Source organism: Telopea speciosissima, chromosome 2, assembly GCF_018873765.1.
Source record: "Telopea speciosissima isolate NSW1024214 ecotype Mountain lineage chromosome 2, Tspe_v1, whole genome shotgun sequence".
Lineage (NCBI taxonomy): Eukaryota > Viridiplantae > Streptophyta > Magnoliopsida > Proteales > Proteaceae > Telopea > Telopea speciosissima.
This window is the reverse complement of record NC_057917.1, coordinates 15,870,393-15,891,497: the sequence shown is the minus strand read 5'-3', so window position 1 is coordinate 15,891,497 and position 21,105 is coordinate 15,870,393. Positions and strand designations below refer to the sequence as shown.

Below are 21,105 nucleotides of genomic sequence, written 5' to 3'. Positions count from 1 at the left end.
TCAAAAAAATGGTCACCAGATGCTTGTCGATTTCGATCTCTCAATGAAACTTTCTGCGAAATCTCTAGAACCTCGTCAGATTCTTCGATTGAACACAACGAATTCCGAAATCAAATCCATCACTTGCAAACGATCTCTATCGCTTTTCCACTGCTTTGGCTCTGGCTCTGGCATTTCTCCTGTGGAGGCCGGTGGGGTTGCAGAGGACGAGGAAGAAGAAGAAGAGGGGAGTGGGTCCCGCTGGATTTTATATTTTGAGAAATAAAAATAAGGAAAAATTAATATGGGTGAGTGGGGGCAAAAAGAGGGGTAATTTTGTCTTTACACATCATTTTAACAGCGTTACATACTTAGGGTACGGTTGATAGTTACTTTATAAAGTAGGGGAGGGGGAAGATATTTTTTAAAACTTGGGTACTGGATTGATATTAGGCAAACTTAGAGGGGAGGGGAATGATATTTTCCCAATATAAAACCTCAAACGACCAAGGGTAACGCAGTAGCAGGGCATTGAGTTATGAAATATAACAGCAAAGAAGCAGTAGCAACAGACACCTTCAATCAGCAGTAGTTTACGAAATAAAACACAAGGAATCGATACAGCAAGTCAGCAATCAATACAGTTATACTCTCTACTCAGAGAAGACAACAAGATTATATCGATTTAGAGCACCATTAGCAAAAATCGATACAACAGCCATCAAAATGAAATATTCACAGTTAATATCTCCAATCGAAGCAACCATGTGAAGCAAGTAAGTCTTCGATCAGCAATAAAGCACCATCAATTGCAGTTTTTCGATCAGAAGTAGTAGCAGGTATGATTCATCATACACATGCATTAATCTTTATCGAAACCCTAGTTCTTCAACTATCAACTAGGGTTTCACAAATAGGAATGGACAGCCTAGGTGGCTGTACACCACAAACCAAAAAACCTATACGACTCTCAAAACAATTATCAAGGAGAAAGCAAGTATTGGTTACAGCTTTGATACCATGTAGCAAATCAGGATCTAAAAGCAGTACCTGCAAATAGAATTATAGAAGAGAGACGAGAAAAGAGAGGAAGAGAGAGACTATTAGACAGAGGGAGCAATTGCTGAACCACGATAGATTCAACTTATTTCTATCGTGGACTGCAAACCTTTATTTATGGTCTTGCTAACAACTAATAGAAAGTAGACTCTAAGTAGGAATCTTACTTAGAGTGCAATTCTAGTTACAACCATAAAAGGAAACTACGCTAACACAATAAACTTGGAAACTGAAGTAAACATATCACGATAGGGACAATCCCCCTATTGTGAGTTACCAACAAAGTACCGCAGGGTATTGTGGACAATAATACCCCTGCGGTACAGGTACACAACTCAACATGAATCATTTGATCCATAACACAATGGCAAATCAGCAAAGGAAGAGCAACAAATAGAATATGGCATTAAATGATTTTAAATTATTATATTAAAAAAAAAGAGCAACCCAGTACACGAGGCTCCAAGTACTGCAGGGTCTGGGAGGGGCAAATGTACGCAGCCTTACCCCTGTTTCGCAAAAGAGGCTGTTTGCAAGTTCTGAAACCCGCAACCAACAGGTTGCAATAGCGCCAAGGTTGCAATATCTTTTATTATATTAAAAGATATATAATTCATGCTTGAATCAACAAATGAAAAGTGACTAAATAGAATCTTAACATTACAACATAATAATGATATAGTTTAATGCATTTATGGTGCAGACAAATCAAAACCAATAACGTCAAAATACATCTGTATTATATAATATGTGATTGCACATCTTTTACTAGGATAGTCGCTTAGCCCAAATTTGTGCCTAGGGATACGCATGATCGCGTAGGTTGGCCTCTCCTGTATCCCCATGGAGTGTCTTGTCACCTAGGGGCTATTTCACTGCACAGTATCTCTTATTTGCACAATACCTGTGGTTGAAATTTCTGGTTTTTTTTGTATGTTTGTTTGTGTGTGGTATATCTCTAGTAGATACGCTCCAAATGCAATTTTTTTGTAATAAATCTGCCTCATTAAATATGTTCAGGATTGATGATAACATGGAAGAGTCATTGGTGAATGTAGAAGGTGCTCACAGTGCCCTTCTGAAGCATTTGAATCGGATATCTTCAAACAGGTCGCTTTTAATTAAGATTTTCGCTGTTCTGATATTTTTCTTGATCGTATTCATCTTCTTCATGGCATAATATATATTGTTCAAGAAATGTGTAGTCACTGTGCACCTCGACTTCCTGGGTTCCTTTTTGTTCATGCATTAAGCTGGTCAGGAGCCACATTGTCAGCTATTAGAGAGGCCACTTAATGGAGAAGAGATGACTGTGTTCTGCAAGCTACTCTGTCACTATTGTTACATACATTATACTGCATCCCTTAAAGGAGGTTTGTTAGTTACCCCTGTTCTACAAGTCCTCTCAGCCTCTAAATTGTTAAATATGTTGTGGGTTGTTCCTTGGAGTGGGCTATGATAGTTGACTCCATGGCTATTCATGGTCAATATGTTGGGTTTTGTGGGTCTTCTGGGAATTGAGCTGTGCTACATTACCTGTAAATAGAATTTCCATTTTAAATATTCCAATCTCTAATGTTGAATATCATAGGTGGGAACACTTTGGAGTGGCATCCTCACTCATATGGGTGACTTGCTACATATAGTAGGCAATGCCATACATGAATATTTCGCTTCCCTCATCAGATTAATTGTGATTTTTGTGTTTTGATAATGACTCTGTAGTTGTGATGTGATTCTTTGTGAATTATCAATGCTTATATTTTATGGTCAGCCATGTAAATAGATTTCATTAGATAATTTTGTGGCCTACTTGCATGGCTTACAATGTAGTGAAAAATTTCCAGTTCTATTTACAGTTTCAAACCAGTTTGACAACAAATGTGGCTACACTGACCATGTGGGGGGGGGGGGGGGTAGTTATCATTGCATTTCCAATTCATTCATATGCCCCTATGTGACAACTTTGCCCTCATTACCATCAGCTGTCCAATGTTTCACCAGTAATAATAGCTCACAAGAAACTTAGCACAAAGCTTTAAAAGTGCTAATCAAATGTTTGAGAAATAGTTTTTAGTAAATTTTGTGTGGGACAGGATTCCCTCCTACGCCCGTGTGCAGTTCTTTTATTTTTTTGTGGGGGGTGGGGGGGGGGGGGTGTGGGTTGAAGAATTTAGGACCCTCAGAGGGGAGGTATGACTGTTTCGGGTAGGGCGGTAAACAAGCCAGCGTCACCATGGACTACTCTCAAATTTCAAGAATGTTTTAATGGGTTGGATCAGGCCCATAGTTTAAAGCCGAAGAACAAGCAATGTTTGCTTTCTGTATGTAGGTTGATTTTTTTTTTGATAAGACAAACAAAATAAATTAATTATAGGATATCCACAAAAGTACATCGATCATACCTCTGTTTCAGCTTAGAGAAATTTTTTAGCCAAAGACATAAGTTAGGGGAGGGGCATAACATTATAGACAACCCAGTTATATGATCAACTAGAGACAATAAAAGGTCCAAAATGTCCAACGGCCAGTGAGATCGGGGATGGAGTTGGAAGAAGTCCAGTAATTGTTGGGTCCGAGCACCAAACTTCTTTCAGCTTCACTCCTCTCTTCTGGGCAAGAGTTAAACCATGAAGGATGGCCAACAATTCCGGCTCCAACAGGTGCCTGGACTTTAGCTTCCCTGCAGCTAACAAAAAGGGTTTACCATGTTGCAAAATACAAAACAGCCCAATCAGAGTACTCTATCACTCTTATGTCTCTGGGTTGAAACCCTGTGCAGAACAAAACAGGAAAATCTAAAGTAGGTAAATGAACCTCATTGATAAGCGGGGAAGAAATGTCATGAATAAAAGAGTTCAAAGTTAAATTAGGGGGGGAAATACGAAGTTCCCGTAACCAAAGTTCAATCTTCCTTACCGCAGCTAAAGGATCAGGCATAACATTATTAAAAATCAAATTGTTCTGAATAGACCAGACAACATAACAGGTAACAATGAAAACAGAAAAAAACCAAACACGTGAATTCTTATCCAAATGGCGACTAAGAAAGGTTGCAATGCAGTAATGGCCAATAGAGGGGGCAGAAATAGATTCCGTTCTTAATCCAAGCGGCCCAGCTGCCCAGATGTGTTTAACCTAGTCACACGAAAGTAATATGTGCCAGATGGTCTCATTATAGGTGCCACAGAGAGCACATGTGGGATCCACCTGTTTCCATTTCGACACAAAATCTTTAACCGGAAACCCTGCATGTAATACACGCCAGAAAAAAACTTTAAATTTAGGATGAATATTAAGCTTCAAAAAAAATTTCCACCATAAGGAATAAGAAAAATCAGAGGAATGAAAATCAGAGAGAAAATGTGCCACTTTTTTAGTGTTAAACCGACCATCTTTTGATAAAGTGCACCACCATCGGTCAGCAAAGAACAGGGAATGCAACAAATATTTTTGACACAATTGGGTACTGTGTCTCGCAACAACCCCATGTTCCAGGTGGTGTTATTAATAAACAGACTAACCTTTTCAGGATACGTCCGCTGAGATTCAGAGGGCTTAAGTGTAAAATGTGGGATTGAAGGGATCCAGGGGTCTGTCCAAAAATAGGTATCAGTCCCGTTCCCAATAATCCTCAAAGAGAAGGATCTAAGATATTTAAGGATTTTGGCAATACTGTTCCAGACCCAGGATCCACGTTTTACGGCAGTTGTTGGGTCAAAAAGCGAAGTCGAGGGGTAATATCTAGCCTTTAAAACCCTGGCCCAGACCGAATGTGGCTCAGTCAGAAGACGCCATCCAAGTCGGCATAGAAGGGCCACATTCTGAACCCGAGCAGGTCGAAACCCCAGTCCACCAGCAAATTTAGGAGAAGACATCTTCTTCCAAGAGATTAAAGCAGATCTAGATTCCTCCTGTGATCCACCACACCAGAACTTATAGCTGATGAAATCAATCTTTTTACAAATAATATCAAGAAAGAAAAAGTAGCTCATTTGATAAGTAGGCATCGAACTGAGCACAGATTTAATCAGAACACTTCGCCCTGCAAATGACAAACTGTTAGCAATCTAAGAAGAAAGTCGACCATTAATTCTGTTAAGCAACAGCATAAGTTGTTTACTCTTTGCTCGCATTGGGAGCAGGGTGGTACCCAGGTACATCGCAGAAGGGTTCATTAGAGGAATTCCTAATATTGCACCAAGTCTACGTTGTTCCAAGGGGGTCACATTTCGGCTAAAATAGATCCCACTCTTTTCAAAATTTATTTCTTGTCCAGACAGATCCGAGAAAAGATCTAACACAGCCTTAACAGTGCGAAGATCATCAAAAGCACGATAGAAAATAAAAATGTCATCCGCGAAGAACAAGTGTGTAATTTCAGGAACACCTCTGGCTACCTTGATTCCGCGGAACAAATCCAAGTCGCGATAGGCATTTAAAAGACGCGATAGAACCTCCATACCAATTATAAACAAATATGGGCAATCCCCTAGTCCCACGAAACAACCCAAACGGACTACCCTCAAGTTTTATAGAAAACTGGACAGAAGACATTAACATGAGCAGAAACTCACACGTGCTATGATCAAAACCCAGAAATCGCATTACCGTGGTTAAAAGCGACCACTCCATACAATCATAAACTTTAGACATATCAATCTTAATTGCTACATACCCCTGTTTATCAGTTTTATGTGATAGAAAATGGAAGATTTCACTAGCTACTGCAACATTGTCAAAGATTTGCCTTCCCGAGACAAACGCTCCCTGAAAGGGAGATATAAAAAGGGGGAGAAGAGGTTTAAGCCTAAGCGCAACAATTTTTGCAATAATTTTATAAATAATCGTGCAAAGGCTTATAGGTCGGAACTCCCCCACCTTACTTGCGGTATCCGATTTAGGGATGGGGCATAACAGGGTAGGTTGATTGGAATTAGAAAAGCCACATGGCCAATGATTCAAAATAACCGTATTTACTAGAAATCTGGAACATCAATCTTTGCAATTGCTAGCTTATTCCACAGGTGCGGACTATGCACTCCTGGGTTTGGTATTATAGTGGGCTCATTTCATATATTGGTGGTCCCCTTTGTAAAATTGCTATTATGAAACTAAAGATTGCCTCTTTAAGGGGAACCTAGAGGTTACATCTGCCGGCATTGGAATGTGTTTAGGTACTTGATCAATATGCCAAAAGCTACCATAAGGTTACATCTCTTCATATTAGGCTGGTCTAATCTAATGTCCATACACTAGATCGACCCCCATTAGGCACATAACAGATTGATTCGATCATATAATGTCCCTAAATGGCAAAGGCTACCATTCAACATTGCGGTGTCATGTACTTTTTTTTTTGTTTGAAACAAAAAAAATTGCAATATTCTGACCATTGACTTTTGTGGTCTACATTATAGAAAAAGAACGTTGCTTGGTCGCACTCCCCTACTCCTAGGCACAAGGAGTGGCAAAATGACCACCCCACCCCTTATGTTGGATGCCCGAGTGCATGTTTCCATTCACCCTATGCATAACCATACCCATGCCCCATGCGACCAAGCAGAGTTATTTTATTTATTAATTTTAAAATAATTAAAAAATAAAGGGAGAGGGTTTCCTACAAGGGCAGTGTAAGAAAGAATCTACACACTACAATCAATGAGGGGTTACAAAATGGCATCATCTACATGGGTCTATATGGGGTCCACCTGGTCAGAATAGGATAGAAAAATGTCAGTATGGGTAATACCACGAGGGTATAAAGGAATCTGTAGAAGGGTGATGTAGCAATTTCTCTCCCTCCCCCCCTTAAAATAAACAATAACCTTTCCTTTTGTTTCACCAGTATTTTCAAGTGATGAGGAGTATGTGGTTCATTTAAGGGCCATCATTAATAGGGGTGTTAAACGGTCGGTTTGATTCGGTTTCAATCGATATTCCGTTCTTTTACATATATTGGATCAGGTCGAACTCTAACCGATATAGTGTTTTGTCAACAAAACTAAACTGAAACTGAAATCGATAATTATTGGTCCAATTCGATTTCGTTCCGTAAATGGTTTCTAAGTGTTCTATTATCAGTTCGAACATCATTTTTCATATAAGAAAAAAAAAATGTACAAAATGGGTTTTATCAGATTTTTTTGGTTTCGATCAATCCAAAAGGATGATTCAGTTGACCCAACCGGTTTTTGATCTCTCAACGGTTTCTAAAACCAAAACTAATACCAAACCGATAACAAATTCGATCTATCAGTTTTGATTTGATATGATTGTTCAATTGAGTTGATTTAATTTTGACACCATTAGCCATCAGGTGCTTGAATCGGTGTGGTTCCTTCAATTGTCACTCCTTTCTTTTTGATACCCTCCAGCCCCCCACCTCTCTGGCTCTCTATAAACAGGTATTATAATAGGGAGAAAAGTTCTGTGGGGGAGTATACTGCCCATGCTACATAGTGGGGAGGGAAAATGACTGCTCTGCCCCCTATAAAAGGTAGAAATCCCACTCCCCAAGGTTTTTTCTAACATGTTCTCATTGGCCCTATGTGTGTGCAGTGGCCACACTCTCCACAGAGAATGCCCCCCCCCCTCTTTAATATGAAAGAGAAGCAGTTTGATCAGGCTGGCATGGCTGACCTATTAATACGCTTCGTGAATCATGCATGTGCCCCTTACCAAATCCTACAATGACGGGAGTCTCATGCATGAGTACGTTCTTTATCAATAGCCGAATCAGGCCCAAGTCCAAGCTCATTTTTTTTTTTTTTTGGTAAAGCAAACTCAATTATCGTCTTCATTTATTTGCTCCTCCATTTATTCCATTTCATCCACCCGGGTAGTGTGTTCGGGTAGAGGGTAGGGTGGTCATTTCTACCCCTATGAGATGAAATAGAGAAAATGGAGAGGCAGATAAATGGAGACGATAAAGGCCGAGCTCATTCTTTTACTCCATTGGAAAATAGAAACTGTGTAAACCAATACAGTAGGCTTTAGGTGAAGGAACGAATAAGGATATATTTTCCCTTTTTGGGATATATATTTTGAAACAATTGTATTTAATGGACCTCTTGGATGAAGTTTAAACCTAGACCAGTGGGCCTCCCTAATCATGGTTTAAGGTATCGGTATCGGATTGCCCTAGGTGATCCATATTGGTACTACTAGTACATCGTCATCCAGCTCGATACTGTGTCAATATTATATTAGTGAAAAGGTACAAATTAAGAGTAGAATAATAAAAAACAAACCCATTTTTATAAGAATATTAGAGACAAACTGATTCAATACAGTCAATCCATGTCAATACCATATCAATATCGTATCGATTTTGAAAGAGATCGTTACCCAATCCGATACCGTGCACTAAAAGTCTAAAACCATATCTCTATTGGTCTAATTTCAAACTGCCATTGTGCCTACTGCCACGGCTTCATTAATTTGAAAAAGGTACATTCATGATTTAACAGCCCTACTGCTTGGGTGGGAGTGTGGGACATTGGATTGGAATGGGACAACATGCTCCATTACACTCCACTGCTTTTTAGCCAATACAAGAAATTTTAGCCAAGAGAAGACAGGGTAAAATGAAAGCTAATGTTACGTTCCATCCAATCCATTTCCATTTTCCAAACCCAATAATTGTGTTTAAATTTTGAAATTATTTGGACTTGACAAACACGGCATTATGTTGAGGAAGTGAGAAACTGAAAGAGAATATCGGATCGTGGGGTATCTTTTGATAAAAAAACAACGCAGTAGAATGACGATTTTACAGAAGAAAGAGAAATCACACACACAACACAAGATGGTTCATCCCCAAAAAGATAATTACATCCAAAGTCAAACTATAATACAAATCCGCTATTTCAATGAAGAATAATACAAATTTTCTCTCTCATCTTTCATCTCTCAAAGAGACAACTACATTATATAGGAAAATCCTAATCTATAAAATATAAAACTGCTCCTATAGAATCACTCGGTCTGGTTCGAGATTTGAACCAAAATAGAATAAAATAGATGTCAAATCAAAGATCTTGATAAATTGATCCGCCAACTAGATTGAGATCAGACTTCACCAATAACAAGAGACTAAGGATTCGTGTGTGTGAGAGAAAAAGAATAGAGAGAGGGACTTCCATATCTAAGGGGGTCCCTTCTCAAGCTTGCGTACTTCCCCATTTTCCTTCTGTCTTATCAATCTACGGCCATGGTTTGACAATAAACCCTAATTTCTTAAACCACAAAAAAGGTCTAAACTATATTTTCTAAGAAATACTCATAAGGTGAAGGACCCAAGTAAAGATCCCTAGTTCCAATACCAAAAACCCATTCTAAGTTGGAAGCAAATGGAAGGGATATATAGTCTTCTAACTAATGGCCACAAGATTCCAAAGCCCAAGTCCTCACTTCCATGATAATGCAGTGGAAGGTGGTTCCACATTGAAAAGACTGATGGGAACCATTATATAGGCATTTGCCATTAGGTCCTTGTGGATCATAGCTTCTTACTGAGAACAATTATCTGTAATGAAACCCCTCTAAGCAGACAGGTGAGAGACACACCCCTTGGACACTGGAGAAAGAAAGTTGAAATGAGCTGTTTATAATGGGCATATCCTGTAGGGACTGTATTTGGGCCAATTGGGTGATGTCTTTTATGACTTCCAAACTCAATTTCCTTCTTGTAATTACTCACATAAAACCCCACAGCTTTGGGTATTCAATGAGGGTCATGATGAAGCCTAGATTTCACATTTTTGATAAAATCTAAAACCATGGGGGGGGGGGGGGGGAATGGCACAATGTGGGAGTAAGGAGATTATCTAGAACAAGATATGGGGTTTTAATCATGTTGCCTAGGTTTTGTAGTGACATGTAATTTTTTCATTACTAAGTTTAATGTAATGTCACTTCTAGATTATTTTTGTTGCCAAGGTAATATGTAGCCTCCCAACAAAAACCAACAAGAATAGATCTAGAAAAGAAATCTAACACTGAGTCACATGTTTCTTTGAGGTTTGATCTGATATTGATATAGTTGTGTTAATTCAAAGATTATGTTGGAAAAAAGTTGGAAGCACTCAACATTCAAATTAATCAGTTTGGTAAATACTACGGATTTTATCCTAACTGGGAAGGCATTTGGGTTGGGTTGGTCAATAAGGTAATGTCCTGATAATTGAAAATTAGATTGGGTTGGGCCATGTGTTGGGTTGGAGACAGCTCAACCCCTAGACAAAAACCAAGTGGGCTTGGGTCAGGTCAAAATCTAACCACCCCAATTACTTGGATTCTGCATTTTTGCTGAGTGGCCGTGGGAAATGATAAACAGCATGTCACAATTGATAGGTTGGTAACAATTGGGACTTATCATAACCTAAGTTTGCGTTCTCAAAAAAAAAAGCATATGCTGCCATTGTGCAAATTCAAATATACCTCTTTCACTTAATAAATAATGGGGCACATATTGACACACTCTCTTTCTCCTAGTCTGACCATATGGATGATACCATTCTCTAGACTTTCATTGGTGTAGTGTGCAGATTCCTTCTTACACACTGCCTTTGTGGGTAACTCTCCCCCTTAGTAAATACATTTTTTAAACTAAAATTTATTTTATATTCCAAATCAAAGGAATTTGTTTGCCAACTAAATTAAAATTTAATAATCAAATTTTGATAAAATATTTACAATATCAAGTTAGGGATAAAATGATTACAAAATTTTTTGCTTAAGTTTTGATTTGATTTTAATTACTTCTTTCCCTTTATTTCCGTTGCAACCAAAACAAATCGGACCTTAATTTCTCTGATACTTATTATGTGCAAGGTCCATCACCCCATAATGGTATTTGACAACTCTAATATTTGAAGGTCTGTCATTCCATAATGAAATTTAACAACTCTAATTTTACCAAAAAGACCTTTCTCTTTGGAACAATATACTTGATTATTGTTGTCATGGACTAGAGCTGCATCTGTATCACTCAAGTCCTACATTAAAGAAAAAATGGCAGTACGTGTGACAATCATCTATCACAAAGATTAACTAGAGAAAGAAAACATAAAATCAAGGAGAGATTTAAAAAAAAAAAAAAAAAAAGAAAAAAAAAACGTTCCCACACCTATTGTTCTTTTCTATTATTCACCTCTCTCTCATTGTTTCTACAATAAGCTCTTTCTTGATAGTTGTAATAATGAGTAAATAATTTTTATGTTTCTCGATATCTTCTTTCCTTATATTGAGTTTCCTTATTTAGATATGGGAAAAAGATTGCTACATTACCTTTGTATAGATTCTTTATACACTCCTCACATAATAAATAGTGGGACCCATTCTAACATTTCTATCTCCTATTCTGACCATGCGAACCCCATATTGATGATACCATTTTATAACCCCTCATTGGTTGTAGTGTGCAGATTCTTTCTTACACTGTCATTGTAGGAAACCCTCTCCCTTTAGATATTTTCATGTTAAATGACAGATTACATGGTATCAGAGCCAATCTCCTCTATTGTATCTTTCTATTGCTTATGAGTTCTCTCCTTGTTGTTGCTTCTTCTTGCCACCGTGTATTTGCATGCACGCTGCCTCTACCTATGCACCGTACATCCATGTAATCCCTCCCAAACCATTGCATCCTTCAAATCCTCCCACCTTTGCACCATCACAAACCCCATACCCACAACAACCCACCTCGCATGAATCCCCACTTGCACCTTACCTGCATCGTGCAAACTGCCACAAAATCCTTTTTAAAACCCCTATGATATTGACCTGCAAACCCACCCACCCGTTGGAAACCACCCTGGAACCCAACCGCTGCAAACCAACTTCCCTTGCATTCTTCACCTCCCGCCCCTCACCTGCATCCTATAAGCTAACAACCTCTTCGCCCCACCCTGCAAACCCTTCCCTTTTCTATTTAAACCCTTAAAAATAGGAAAATCTCTCCCTTTCTAGTTCCTCACTCATAAATCTTTCCTTTGCACCTATGACCCACCCCCAATTGAACTAGCACCAGTACCTGCATCTACACCCCCTCTCTCAACCCTCCCACAATGACTCCCTCCAAACCCCATGCAAACCCAACTCTACAAAATCCCTTTTTTTTTCCCCTCATCACGTAGATCCTCTTAGCTTGCAACCGCTTATTTTTACAATCCCCTTAACCATAGGCCAACCTGCCTAACCAAATCCAACTTAGTACACACCATAGCTAAACCAATCTAACCTAGTACCATTATTTATATACTAGTCCAGCCTAGCCCAACACCCATCTAGCCTAGTCTATCACTATCCATACTCGCAAACCCATCCAAGCCCACTAAACCCAAGAAGCCCAACCCAACCATAACCCAATTCGGCCCATTACAACCTAAAGGCCAAACCCAACCCATCACCGAGCTCATGCACCCTATCTCCATGCCCTGTTGACATATGTTGCTGGTCAAACCCCTAGTGTTGTATCTACCTTGTCAAGATTTTTTGTTGTTTATGATTTTCATTGTTGCTACTTATGACATTCTATTGAGACCTACTGCTGCTTGAGATCTCTACTGTCACTTCGTTGTCTGAGATTTCATCTGTCCTGCCTTTGTTTGAGCTCGTACCTATCAAGTGGTACATCAAAACTAGAACGAATCTCATAGTACTGTTGTTGTTATTGCTCCTGCAACTGATTCTTTTTCGCCACTCACTTTTTGCTCCATTGTTGACATTCAGAAATGATGACCCCATGTTCTTTCTCATTTTGGTACAATTCCTTTTGCCACTACTTTCTCTGCCACATCAGGTAATTTCCCATAGTTCGTTAAATCTGGTGCTTCCAATCAATAACTCCTGACCCCTCTTTATTTAGCCTAAAAAAATGTTTTCCATTCTTTATTACCCATTCAAATTGCCAATGGGTCCTCTGTTGTGCAAAGAGATTAAGGGCGTTGTCATTGTTGTCAACACACTTCTGAGGTTATAGGCGGATTGTCAAGGTCAAAGTGAGATCAATTGTGAAGAAGGCCCAAAGTTTCAGCACAATGGAGAGTGTGACAACATACCCAGATTCGACATTGAATAACCCTTGTTTGACATTGAATGAAGGCTTATCAATGTTAAGTGCAAGGTGCTTGAAGCACGCTCAACTTAGATAGGAGAATGCCCTGTATTGAATGAAGCTTCTCATTAACTCAACAACCAACACATTCTATTCGACATCAAGTAAAGTAGGGTCGATGTTTGGGGTATTTGATGGTCACACGATGTGGAACGTGTGTCAAACAATTTGCTCTTTGGTTAACACTCATGATTGAAAAACTCGATGCCTTTTATATTTTGTTCAATGTTAATAAGAAGGTCGAGTTGATATGAAGGGAGTGGCGGTCGACATGCGCTTGACGTCGAGCAAGTTGCATCGTGTATCAAACGCAAATGTATGTGACCAAATATTGCAAGTCATCCTTGGCTATTTAAGTTGGGTATTGGCCATATGAAAGTGAGAAGAAGGATACCCACTCAAGAGAAAGTAGAAGAGAAGAACCCAAGAAGATATCCTTTGAGCATTAAATTGAAGCCATATAACATCAAGTTTTTGAAGGAATCTTCAAGAGCGTTAAAAGCATCACCAAGGGTTATAGTGAAGGAAGGAGAGAACTCACCCTACAAACCTAGAGTTTTACTCGTTCAAGAATAGTATTTGAAACTCCAAGGGTGTTGAGGTAGAGATTATGAGCCGAAGAAAGTAAGGAGAAGTATCTCATTGCAAGTAACCTTTCAATTTGTGCTTTATCTACTATAAGAGTATTAGATTTTAGGTAAGATGTTTGATGAAATGCCATAGTTAGGGTTTTGAGATAATTGTAGGCATTTACATATGTCATTGTGACCATATCTTTGTGAGGTATCAGGTAGGTGATTGATAAAGGGGTTGTAGCTTCTTTGTGGTGCTGCCATATAAAGTTAGGGGTTGGTGCCCCTTGTGGTGGGGCCATATAAATCAGGGGATCTATAATCCTTGCGATGGGTATCTCTAAATGTTAATTGTATTGCGTATTATACCTAGGTTTTTTTTTTTTGCTAAGGATTAGCAAGAATATATTAAAAGGAAGGAAAAAAAAAATAAGAATTTAATGTCCAGGAATACTCAAATAGATACAGAAACATCACGCTAAGGCCAAAAGCCTACAACAAAAAAGAAACAGAATCAAACTAAGGCCCAAAGCCGACAGCCAAGACAAGAAAGACACACCCACACTAGTCAAATCTGAATCTAGGTCTACCCATAGCATCATCAGACAAAAGGCTCTAGGCCGAGGAGGAGAAGTCCGAAACCCAAGGAGAAGACACACCACTGTTCGCCGCTGACTTAGCAAGGAAATCTGCTACGGGGTCGGCTTCACGAAAGCAATGGGAGATCTTCCAAGAGATAGAGAGAAGGAAAGGTTGCAAGCCAATCCACTGCTGCCTGACAAACCAAGGAATCGAACCAGTGCGGAGAGCACCCACAACAGACATGGAATCACATTCTATCCATAAGCGAGTCACACCCATTTCCTTAGCTCTCAACAAACCATGGAATAAAGCCATGAATTCCGCCACATAATTGGACTTAATGCCAAGAAAGAAGCCAAAGGTCATTACCAAGGCTACCCGATCATCCCTAAAAATGCCGCCAGCCCCAGCCTTCCCCGGATTCCCTAGAGAGCAGCCATCAGTATTAAGTTTCACCCATCCTTTAGGGGGGCTGTACCATCAGACTTCTGTAATGACCCGAGCAGGCTTAGGAAGCACTGGAATATCCAAACATCTAGCACATGAGAGATCAAGCAAAGAGGAGACTGGGTAAGAGAAAGCCCTGGAAACCTCCCTTCAAGCGAGAAAATAGGAGTACAGAGCCCTTGGCCTTCCCTTCAAATTTCCTGCAATTCCGCTCAGACCAGATGCAATACGGAATCAAAACCAAACTGGACAACCATGCATCTCTCATGGGGACAGAGTTGACTTTCCTTTTCCACCACAAAAAGAAGTCCAACAGGGGCAAGGAGCCAGGCCATTGGACATTAAACAGGATCATAAACTTCTGCCAAAGGCTTCTAGCAAAAGGGCACTCCAAGAAAATGTGGGCATCCGATTCCACATGGGCTTTACAAAATTCACAACGCGAAACCAGGTAAACCCCTTTTCTAGATAGCGCCATGTCCGTAGGCGATTTTCCATGAACCAAGGGCCAAGCAAAGCAGGAGTGCCTAGGAAGGAGGGCCTTATTCCACACCAAATTACTCCAAGAGACATTCGGGTTTTTCTTCCTTAGCACCTCCCAAGCCGAATATACAGAAAACACCCCCGAGGGGGTGATACCCCAAAAACAAGAGTCCAAACTAGGCGGGTTGGGCAACAAAATCCTCGTAATGACTTCAAAAATATCAATAAGAAAAGAAGAGCGGACCAGGGGGAGGGACCAAGAACCATCAACAATGAAATCTGAGATCAAAGTGGTTTTATCCAAAAAGAAAATCAAACCAAGCCCCAAAGCATCTGCAATCGATTCACTGCCTAGCCAACAATCATTCCAAAAGCTGATAGATTTGCCATTACCAATAATCCACCTTTCTTGCTATTTAACAAAGTCCCAAACTTTACGGATGCCAGGCAAGATTGAGGAGGATAGAGAAGGGGACCTTACGGTCCCATTAGGGGAGACGAACCTCGATTGCAGGAAATTACAAACCATCGAGTCATAATGTAAGATCGACCAAGTCAACTTACACAACAACGCCTTGTTGAGGTTACGAAGGCGACGAATGCCCAACCCACCTTCCGCTTTTGGCTTGCAAACCGAATCCCACTTGACCGTCAAGACCCTTCTAGCCTCAATATCTCCCGACCAAATAAAGTTACGGATCCATCTTTCCATCAAAGACACCAGGGAAGAGGGCCACCAATAAACAAAGAAGACGTGAACTGGTAAACTTAACATCACAGACCGCACAAGCTCCACTCTACCTGCAAAGGACAACAGCTTACCTTTCTAGCCTGAGCAATCATTCGCACCATGGATGTAGCTATACTAGTGTACCACATATACTTTATGTTTGGATACTTTCAATGACTTGTATGTGATTGCGTGTCGGCTCATCGTGTGAGAATTCCCTTAATGGAAATAGTTTCTAGTTTCCTCACACAAGGCACCGTTGTTTGATGGAACCAATTTTTCCTTTTGGAAGGTTAAAACTGAAACATACTTAAGTGCTATGGGGTATGATGTTTAGATATCATTTGTGTATGGATATGTGTAACCTTTACACCTCACATTGATGTTGCATAGAAGAAGCTATAGAACTATCTAGGAAATTTTAGACAAATTGAGAAACACTAATGAGGGTGATGTAAAGATAAAAGAAACTAAATTGTTGACATACTGTACATAATTTAAAGGTTAAAAATGCCCTAAAATGAAAACGTTGAAGGCTCCATGCAAAGGGTCAATGGAACTATGAGTGCTGTCAGAGGTCTAGGAAAATAACTTAAAGAGTCAGTGATATTGAAGGTCCTCAGATTCCTGCCTCCCAGATTTAACTCTAAGCTCTCATCTATTGAAGAGGATAAGAACCTAGATTTTTTTTTTAGCATGGATGATATACATAGCACGTTGATAACATATGAGATGAGGATTGATAATTTCAAAACCGCAGGCAAAGAAACTGCTTTCAAATCATAGAAGGGTAACAAAGCAAGTTAAGAGTTGAAAGAAGGCAATACTAAAGATGATTGGAAACCAAACTTTGAGTGTTCTGAGAGCTTCAGTTTCCTTGGGGGTTAGGGGCAAGGCGGGCTACGTCCCCCGTGTATCTTCCTTTTTAAATTTGCAGATTTTAAATAAAGCTCTAGGGGCCACCCCGGTCCCAGATAATATTCGGAAAAAAACAAAAAAAAAAGATGATTGGAAACCAAACTTTGTTAGAAGCCTGAAAAATAGGAAAAGAGAAGCTACAACTGAAGTACAACAAATTTGTAGGAATTGGACACTTTGTCTCAAAATTTCCATTCCAAAGGAAGAGTGACAATGATAAAGACTCTGGTGAAGAAAACAGTGAAAGATGAAAACAAAAAAAGAGATAGAGAAAGTCAAACATGAAAAGCTTCATTTCTAATAAATGTGCCAGTTTATCAGATGAGTATTCCATGAATAGCTTAAAAGATAAACAATTCATTGTTCATGTTCTTTGAAGAGAAAAGGTGAAAAGGGAGAAAATATGATGAAGAGCAGATTGATTCAAAAATCGATGAAGAGGAGATCAAAGTTGAGGTTGATCTTGAAGGAGAGTTAATTCCCGCATTCAATGAACTGAGTAGAGAGAGAAGGAAAACATAAGAAGACCTCTAAAAATCTAAGGGATGTAATTGATCTTATTGTGAACCTGAAAGGGCAAACAAATTGAAGAACTGAAGGGAAATCATGGCAGCTACAACAAGATCACCTATCAAAGAACTAGGACGTACACAGCTCCCACAACTTGGCAAAGACCACAACCTAGGTTTTGTTCCTATTTTTTTGGTTATTGATTTACATGCAATAGTTTTGGTCACATGAGCTTATGTTGCAACTAAAGGAAGGGCCCACAGAATTATGCAAAGAAAAATTCTCTCTCACCTCCAATGGGACATTTTAAGGAATGGTATGCATGTCATAGGCATGGGCACATTGCAATATACTCTAGAAGGGTGCTTCCATACAAGTAGTGGCAAGAAAGAAGATAACAATATCATGAATCTATAGAGAGGAAGAAATCTTTTAAAAAGAAACCACAACAAAATTCCAAATAGAAGCCTCAATAGGTAGGTGTGTCTAGAAAGAAAATGCCACAGTAGAGTAGATATCATATATCTCTATCAAGCCATTACCCAAGGAGGTCGATAACTGCCTTCGGAAGAAGAGTTGGGTGTGGGTACTTCTCCTAAGAATTAATATGCGTAGAGGTGAATATTGAGAGGAGAAGTTGTCATTGTTGTATTTTTTCTCTAGTACGAACTCATAGAGACTCAATTGTTACGCCCTTTGGATTTGCTGTCAAAGGGGAAGAGAAATGACCTCATGAGAGAGAGAGATTATGAAAGGGGAGATACCCCATGTTATCAAAGAACATGGAGGTTCAATGGTACTATTGTAGGTATTGTGCATGGAAGAAATGTCATGTCATACATTTAGAGTGTGTTTTCAACAATTGCAAAGGGGAGATTATTATGAAAAGAGGCTACAAGTGCTGCCATTTCTATTAACAAAGTCAACACACTCCCGAGGTGATGGGTAGATTGTCGAGATCAAAGTGTTGTCTATTATTAAGAAGGTCCGAGGTTTCAGCAAACTGGAGAGTGTGGCAACATGCCCCAGATTCAACAACGAATAAGCCTTGTTTAAGGCTTAATGAAGGATCATTAACGTTAAGCGAACGATGCTTGATGCACACTAGACATCTATAGGATAGTGCCCCTTATTCAATGAAGCTTCTGACAAACTCAATAAGTAAAATAGAAAGTGTGGGTCGGAAGCCACCACCTCTCCACCATGGTGTAGTAGAGGTCAAGGCCACAGTTGAACGTTTAAAATTGCACAAAGTCCTCAAACCACACCTCCTTGATCCTCTTTTAAATGGAAGGGCAAAGATTATTGTATCATTCTAGTACAAGGTCACGGGAACCATATTTTTTGAAGTGTTGAATTTCCTACAAAGGCAAAAAATAAATCAAAGCCCTATTTTAGTAGAGTATGGTATTGTGCCTTGGCATGGCCAAACATGGAGTTGATGCCCAAGCTATGACACCCATGATACCATGCATACAGACACAAGCCTTGAGCTTGGAAAGGCCATCCAACTCGTTTGTTAATAGCTTGGTCAATTGACCAAGGCAAGTTATGGAAATGGCTCATTAAAAGGGTAAATCATTCAGAAACATTCCCTATCAAAGTACAGAGTGCAATACTTCCCAACCTTGCTCAAGAAGAGCCCGAAAATCAAGAAAAATGTGTTCGGATGTTTTGTCAAACAGTTGACAGGCATCAAACTATGTATGTTTTCAAAATGAAAAAATGAAGAGAATAAGATAAGAAGACAAGAAGAGGAGCTTACATCTCCCTTCCACATATGGTAACAAATATGGTCTGCAATATTCTTGAGAGTAGAGTCGTGATACCATTTGGCACGAGAATATGGCTTGTATTCCTTGTTGCTATATTATTCTCCTCGGTGCATAGGATCCACTTCTATCGGCTTTAGCTCACGGATGGAGTTCTCCCGTGGCTTACGGAACTCGAGTATGAGGTTCCTCTCAAGCATAGAACATTTTCCCTTATCTTTGGGCATCATATGTACTACTTAAAGCAATTAATCTAGAGCGTAAAATTTATAAGGTTTTGGACAAGTCAGAATGAAGATGAAGGAGAAGAAGTGCCACAGAGGTTTTATAACTTCCAACAACGTGTCTAAAACTTTTTGTGTTGAAGAATCCAAAGAGTTTTAGGTTTCAAGAAGCTCAAGAGATTTGAAAAGTGAGAGTTGTAGAGAACAAAAAAACCCCAAAACCCTTCATATAGAAGATGAAGAGTTTTTCGCACGCGCCGACATGGAATGGACCATGGACGTCTTGCAAAGGCATTTAGCTGGTGACGGCCAAACCATCGATGATTTCGGCTATTATTCATTACGAGTTGGCTTAAGAATTTTGCACACCGGCCCCCGCCTATGAAGATTTTTCATGGAAAATGAAGAAAACAAACAAAAATTCAGGACCCAAAAGGCCAAACAAGGCTCTTTACGCCTTTAAAAGCACATAGAGGTCCAATATATCTCCAAACTAGGAGGGGATATTCCCTCCAGTGAGAGCCTTCCATTTAAAATCTTTCCCAAGAGCCCAAATCACAAGGCCTAATGCTCATAAAGCTATCAACAATGAATGATCATGGCCTAACTAGAAGAGTTCAATTCTAAGGTCATTCCCCTGTGAATTTATCATCCCAATGGACTGACACGTTAAGCAAATCGCCAATATCTTCAACGAAGTAGGGGCACAAACACATTGTCATCATATTCCCTAGTGGAGCGGTAAAATGAGTTGATCTTACCAATTATTCCTCGTGGAGCTAAGAGAATTTCTCAAGTACGTGTTTTCGCTATTTCCCTTGTGGAGTTATCGATGTTTTGATTCCCTCATGACTCCATGTGGATTCCATGGCCGAACCCCTCTCACTATTTTCATCCCCAATAGGTTTTTTTCCCTTGTGTTACCATAAGGCGCATCCCATGAATTTTACTACTTAGTTCTCCAGTAAGTCTTTTTTTTTTTTGGGGTACGATGTTCCCCAGTAAATCAAGGAGACTACCTACCGGATCCTAAAAGGTTAAGGAGTTTTGATTTCCTAGTTTCAATAATTTCAAATGAACTATGAAAGTTTCACATTTCAAATTTTGTAGGAAATTAAGGCAAAAACTCTAGGGGAGTAGAATTCCAATTTTGCATTGACCACTCATTCACGTCAATCTAGACCCAAACTAGAACCAGATATTATGAAGGTCTAATTCAATCTCTTGGGCCAAGCATATTCACGTTAAAATGGCGTTATATTTTATAGACTCTTGTCTAGTCTTTTTATGTTTTGGATAAGAAGAAAGGCTATTCATTCATGAGCACCTAACGGCAAACAAAGGAAAACAAGATACATAAAACAGATAGAGGACAAGATAAACGCAAGGAATGGATATACGGTATCCAAAACCAAGGAGTGTAAATTGGCCTTGTCTCACATGCCATTGATTGGATCATCCAAACTAGGGGTTGGGTCACAATCACTTCCCTAGATAAAAGGCTGTAGACACAACCAAAATGAAGCGCATGCACATATGTGCCAATAGAGAGGGCCCCATACGTGCCGAACAGTCCAACACCACACTGCCCATGCATGCCTACACACTGCCATAGTCTACTTTCAAACATGCTTGTCGGGTCGGCAAAAGTCTGTTGGATCGACGAGTGGAGCTTTGATTGACGGCAAGAAGACCATCAGAAATGCTA

General features: G+C 39.6%; 2 protein-coding genes across 2 annotated transcripts in view; one reads left to right on the top strand and one right to left on the bottom strand.

Moving 5' to 3' along the window:
* LOC122652738 (syntaxin-31) overlaps window positions 1–2,441 on the top strand; it is a 32,630-nt gene extending 30,189 nt beyond the window's left edge. The window contains exon 6 of the mRNA XM_043846563.1: window positions 2,059–2,441. Within this exon, the coding sequence (XP_043702498.1) occupies window positions 2,059–2,218 (160 nt within the window). The 3' untranslated portion in view covers window positions 2,219–2,441. The remainder of the gene's footprint in view (window positions 1–2,058) is intronic.
* Window positions 2,442–3,741: 1,300 nt separating this feature from the next.
* On the bottom strand, window positions 3,742–5,501 carry LOC122650494. The gene is made up of 5 exons (XM_043843905.1): window positions 5,192–5,501; window positions 4,563–5,083; window positions 4,185–4,286; window positions 3,924–4,002; window positions 3,742–3,812 (listed from the first exon to the last, which is right to left on the bottom strand). The coding sequence occupies exons 1-5, from the start codon at window positions 5,499–5,501 to the stop codon at window positions 3,742–3,744; spliced, it is 1,083 nt and encodes a 360-aa protein (XP_043699840.1).
* Window positions 5,502–21,105: the final 15,604 nt, after the last annotated feature.

What these genes read in the sequence shown, in the direction of transcription:
- LOC122650494 (XM_043843905.1), bottom strand. Translation starts at nt 5,501, where the DNA reads ATGGAGGTTCTATCGCGTCTTTTAAATGCCTATCGCGACTTGGATTTG. An exon ending in CCCTTCTGCGATGTACCTGG is followed by an intron (nt 5,084 to 5,191) that starts GTACCACCCTGC and finishes TGTCATTTGCAG; the next exon opens with GGCGAAGTGTTCTGATTAAA. An exon ending in ACTTTGGTTACGGGAACTTC is followed by an intron (nt 3,813 to 3,923) that starts GTATTTCCCCCC and finishes TGTTCTGCACAG; the next exon opens with GGTTTCAACCCAGAGACATA.